General features: G+C 39.0%; 1 protein-coding gene across 1 annotated transcript in view; it reads right to left on the reverse strand.

Annotated features, from left to right (window-relative positions):
• LOC308688899 (neural cell adhesion molecule 2) overlaps positions 1-6,000 on the reverse strand; it is a gene marked incomplete at its 5' end in the record, with an annotated part of 126,430 nt that overhangs the window by 30,893 nt on the left and 89,537 nt on the right. The window contains one exon of the mRNA XM_081362336.1: positions 3,535-3,708. Coding sequence (XP_081218462.1) covers positions 3,535-3,708 — 174 coding nt within the window. The remainder of the gene's footprint in view (positions 1-3,534; positions 3,709-6,000) is intronic.

Raw genomic sequence — 6,000 nt, forward strand, 5'->3', positions numbered from 1 at the left:
AGGAAGGAACGATAGAAGGAAGGAAAGAAGGAAGGAAGGAAAGAAGGAAGGAAGGAAGGAAGGAAAGAGAAGGAAGGAACGATAGAAGGAAGGATGGAAGGAAGGAAGGAAGGAAGGAAGGAAGGAAAGAGAAGGAAGGAACGATAGAAGGAAGGAAAGAAGGAAGGAAGGAAAGAAGGAAGGAAGGAAAGATAGAAGGAAGGAACGATAGAAGGAAGGAAGGAAAGATAGAAGGAAGGAACGATAGAAGGAAGGAAGGAAGGAAGGAAGGAAGGAAGGAAAGAAGGAAAGATAGAAGGAAGGAACGATAGAAGGAAGGAAGGAAGGAAGGAAGGAAGGAAGGAAGGAACGATAGAAGGAAGGAAGGAAGGAAGGAAGGAAGGAAGGAAGGAAGGAAGGAAGGAAGGAAGGAAGGAAGGAAGGAAGGAAAGAAGGGAGGAAAGATAGAAGGAAGGAACGATAGAAGGAAGGAAGGAAGGAAGGAAGGAAGGATAGAAGGAAGGAAGGAAGGAAAGATAGAAGGAATGAAGGAAGGAAGGAAGGAAGAAGAAAATAAATACACAAACAAGTTAACAAAGAAAAAGAAAAAAGAAAGATAGAAAGACAGAAAAAAAGATAAATAAACAGACAAAGAAAAAAAGATGTAGGTAAATAAATAAATAAATAACCAAAGGAAGAAAGAAACAAAAAAAGACAAGTAAATAAAGAAACAATCAAAGAAAGATTTAATAAAAAATGTGAACAAGCTAAAATGTGAAAGTTTTACGCTGAAATTTAATTACTAAAGCTAAAACTGAAATAAAAAATAATAAAAAATAATAAAAAATATGACGCATAAACGCATAACAAAGACTAAAACTTAAACGGAAAAAATAAAAATAAAAGCTTATTATTATTAACATTATTAAATACTGATATATTAAAAAATACAAAAACATTTAAACTACTTAAAGTGTATAAATAATATTAAATGGCTGTAATAACTTTGAAATAAGTCTACCAGAGAATATGTATTTTTACATTAAAGTATCACTTCAGCAAATCGAAGTCCTTGGCCGTTATAAATGATTGCATTCATTAATTTACATGAGAAAGCGCTAATAAAAGCGAAGCGACTCGATGAGCGCGTTTATTACTTAGTCAAAGAACATTGAGTTCTTAATTAAAAATCCACAAAGAGTCTGTGGATGTAATTGAAGTAATTACACTCTATATTCGAGGCTGAGACCATGAAAAGAACATTATTAGACTGACTTCTCATTGAATCTGATCTTGAACTCCAAACGCTCTCTGTTTTCCAGAGTTGAGGAATAGAACTGCGCGCTTCTATTTGTTTTTAGCGTTTTACATCACGTTTAACACGATGCACGTTATTTAAAGGCCTAGTGCACAGGACGAAATCGCCGATTCTTGGGCGAAAGTAAAAGCAGTTTAATGAGCAAACAGCTTGAAGCCATTATCGTTTAGCAAGTGAAAATGTGTTTAGTTGCAGAGAACGCAACCGGCCGACTGTCAACACATCCCGATCCTGCAAACGCTCGCTCCGAGAGGCGATAATGGCTTTCCGGAAAACTAAAGACGGTAAACATGCATTCCCTTTGATTAAATGATCTGTTTTTACTCGCAAAGCTTATCACTTTTGTTCTGAGGAAAGAAGCATCTCAAATTAGATCTTTTTTTAATGTTAGCTGCTTCTTCCACACAGAAATGACATTAAATGGAGAGCAAATGGAGTTTTCTTTTCTTTTTTCACAGACTCTATTAAAGTCACCATGAAATCAAAATGGACAATTCTTGTTTTTTAACGGAGTATTGCAGTGATTATTCTAAATTATTTATAATTTATCACATCATTATTGTTTTCTTCTCTTCTCTGCTGACGAGGGCGGGGCTATAACCTGTCACTCACATGAGATCAGCCAATAGCAAACCACAACCATCCAATCAATTCCCCACAGACACAATCAAGCCCCGCCCACATTTGTTTTTGTTCCAGAAGCGTTTCGCTCGGATACACACTACCAGTCAAAAGTTTTGGATCTGTAAGATTTTTTATGTTTTTAAAGAAGTCTCTTCTGCTCACCAAGGATTCATTAAAAAAAACAGTAATATTGTGAATTATTATACCAATTTAAATCATCTGTTTTCTATGTGAATATATAGTAAAGTGTAATTTATATCCTGTGATCAAATCTGAATTTTCAGCATCATTACTCCAGTCTTCAGTGTCACATGATCCTTCAGAAATCACTCTAATATGATGATTTGATGCTCAAGAAACATTTATGATTATTATCAGTGTTTTATTTCAGGATTCTTTGATGAATAATTCAAAAGTTCAATAGAACAGCATTTACCTGAAATAGAAAGCTTTTGTAACATTACAGGGGTGGTGTAATGCCCTTTTCACAAGATGCAAAATAAGTCTTTCATGTCCCCAGAGTGTGTGTGTGAAGTTTTAGCTCAAAATACCCCACAGATATTTTTATATCGCATGTTAAAATTTGAGGATGAGCAAAAACGCACCGTTTTGAGTGTGTTCCTTTAAATGCAAATGAGCTGCTGCTCCCGGCGCAGGGGGCGGAGCTTCAACAGCTCGTGTCCTTTTACCTCACACACACATGCACTGAAAATGTCAAAAACTTTTAGCCTTTTATGTTCAAACCGGAGTCAGACAATGATGGAGAGACTCGAGAAGAAGAGACAACATGTAGAAGCAACAGGACATTTCTGAATGGTTAGTTGATGAATTTATGAAGCTGATGTGTAGTTATCTTCTAGTCATTGATTAGCATATTCTGTCTTGATAATCTATAAATCATGTTCAGGGGGCGGGGTTTATGTAAATTCTAGGGTTGGTGATGTCACTAACCCGGGAGGAATGTGGTGTAGTCTCTACCAGCCGTTTGTTGTAGTCCTTAAAAAGTGATTTCTGTAAAAGCAAATATCTCCCTTTGCTCTGAACTTTGAGCGTTGTAACTTTGCAGATGTTGTTTATGCTCAAACAGCAACATTACACACTAACTAAAGTTAGAAAAGTCAAATCATAATCAACCACCCCTATAAACACTATCGTTCAAATGTTTGGGGCCAGTAAGAATTTGTATTTATTTTTGGGGGTGGAAATAAAAAACTTTTATTCATTAAGGATGAATTCAATTGATCAAAAGTTACAGTAAAACATTTATAATGTTACAAAAATATATATTTTAAATAAATACTGTTCTTTTAGAGCTTTCTATTAAGAATCCTGAAAAAAAATTGTACACAACTTTTTTCAACATTGATAATGATCATAAATGTTTCTTGATCATCAAATCATCATATTAGAGTGATTTCTGAAGGATCATGTGACACTGAAGACTGGAGTAATGATGCTGAACATTCAGCTTTGATCACAGGATATAAATTATACTTTAAAATATATTAAAATAGAAAACAGTTATTTTAAATTGTAAAAAATATTTAAGTTTTTAAAATATAAAACTTAAGACTTTAAGTTTTAAAGTGAGCAGTTGGTCACATGACACTCACTCTGAACACCATGTGATCTCACTGTCCTCCAATCCTGTGCGCTCGTGTCTTTGTAGTTGATGATGTAATAGCTGATGGGGACGCCACCGTGCGAGTCGGGCTTCATGAAGGAGACGGTGGCGAGACGCTGGGAGACGGCAGTGAGACGCACGGAGTACGGGTTCGACGGGACATCTGAAACACAACACACACTCATAAATGCTTACAACCAGTGTTGGCTGTCACTCATTACAAGTAACTTGAGCTCCGTAATCAGATTACTCATTCAATTTACAACAAAATATCTAAGTTACTTTTTCAAATAAGTAACGCTAGTAACTTTTTCACATGTATTGACTGACAGCTCCTGTCCTCGTGTTGAGAGAAATAAAGTGAGGAGGTGTTGTGTGTGTGTGAGTGTGAACATGATGGTTATTTTAGTTCTAGACTAAACATGAACATGCATTTACTCATCTCACTTGCACGAAAACATTCAGTATTCCTCAAAATGAACAAAAACAGTAAAATGCAATCTCAGAATTTTACACAAAACTTTTATAATTAACTATATTAAATTACACAAACATACTTTATGTATTTAATCTCACTTTATTAACCAATGTCTTTGCTGCTGACCTTCAACGATCTAATTCAACCATACTAATAGGCAAAAATGACTTTAGATTAGATTTAGAAATAAGAGTGTTGAACTGTATCAGAGAATGTCTAATAAGGGGAGATCCTCCACTCTCAGTAAACTTCCGGCTTCTGAACTGGTTGCAGTTCCACTCTGGCTCCACATGAGGGCGCTCACAGGACGAGTGCAGTTCCACTCTGGCTCCACATGAGGGCGCTCACAGGACGAGTGCAGTTCCACTCTGGCTCCACATGAGGGCGCTCACAGGACGAGTGCAGAATGAATGGAGGTCTATGGCGCTATACCCCTCAAAATCCACTTTTCTCAGGATATAATTTTTTGTCTAGTAATTTGAATGTTGTATTCGAAAGGAGATGCAAAGAAATTACACACTGCTGGGTGTTAGATTATTTAGAGTCACTTATTTGCTTTAAAAAGTCTTTTAAAATGTCAATGACGTCATACACATCGTACGACCAGAGATACTGCTTTACGGCAATTCTTCAGTCAATTTGGTGCTTTCAGACAACACAGCTGACACAGGGAAACACACAACACAGCTGACACAGGCAAACACACAACACAGCTGACACAGGTAAACACACAACACAGCTGACACAGGCAAACACACAACACAGCTGACACAGGGAAACACACAACACAGCTGACACAGGCAAACACACGACACAGCTGACACAGGGAAACACACAACACAGCTGACACAGGGAAACACACAACACAGCTGACACAGGCAAACACACAACACAGCTGACACAGGTAAACACACAACACAGCTGACACAGGGAAACACACAACACAGCTGACACAGGGAAACACACAACACAGCTGACACAGGCAAACACACAACACAGCTGACACAGGCAAACACACAACACAGCTGACACAGGGAAACACACAACACAGCTGACACAGGGAAACCCAACACAGCTGACACAGGGAAACACAACACAGCTGACACAGGGAAACACACAACACAGCTGGCACAGGCAAACACACAACACAGCTGACACAGGTAAACACACAACACAGCTGACACAGGCAAACACACAACACAGGGAAACACACAACACAGCCGACACAGGTAAACACACAACACAGCCGACACAGGCAAACACACAACACAGCTGACACAGGTAAACACACAACACAGCTGACACAGGTAAACACACAACACAGCTGACACAGGTAAACACACAACACAACTGACACAGGTAAACACACAACACAGCTGACACAGGTAAACACACAACACAGCTGACACAGGCAAACACACAACACAGCTGACACAGGCAAACACACAACACAGCTGACACAGGCAAACACACAACACAGCTGACACAGGTAAACACACAACACAGCGGACACAGGTAAACACACAACACAGCTGACACAGGTAAACACACAACACAGCTGACACAGGCAAACACACAACACAGCTGACACAGGGAAACACACAACACAGCTGACACAGGCAAACACACAACACAGCTGACACAGGTAAACACACAACACAGCTGACACAGGCAAACACACAACAGCTGACACAGGCAAACACACAACACAGCTGACACAGGCAAACACACAACACAGCCGACACAGGTAAACACACAACACAGCTGACACAGGTAAACACACAACACAGCTGACACAGGTAAACACACAACACAGCGGACACAGGCAAACACACAAAGCTGGCACAGGTAAACACACAACACAGCTGACACAGGTAAACACACAACACAGCTGACACAGGTAAACACACAACACAGCTGACACAGGCAAACACACAACACAGCGGACACAGGTAAACACACAACACAGCTGACACA

The sequence above is a fragment of the Scardinius erythrophthalmus genome (genome assembly GCF_964197995.2).
Source record: "Scardinius erythrophthalmus genome assembly, chromosome: 3".
In the NCBI taxonomy this organism is placed as follows: domain Eukaryota; kingdom Metazoa; phylum Chordata; class Actinopteri; order Cypriniformes; family Leuciscidae; genus Scardinius; species Scardinius erythrophthalmus.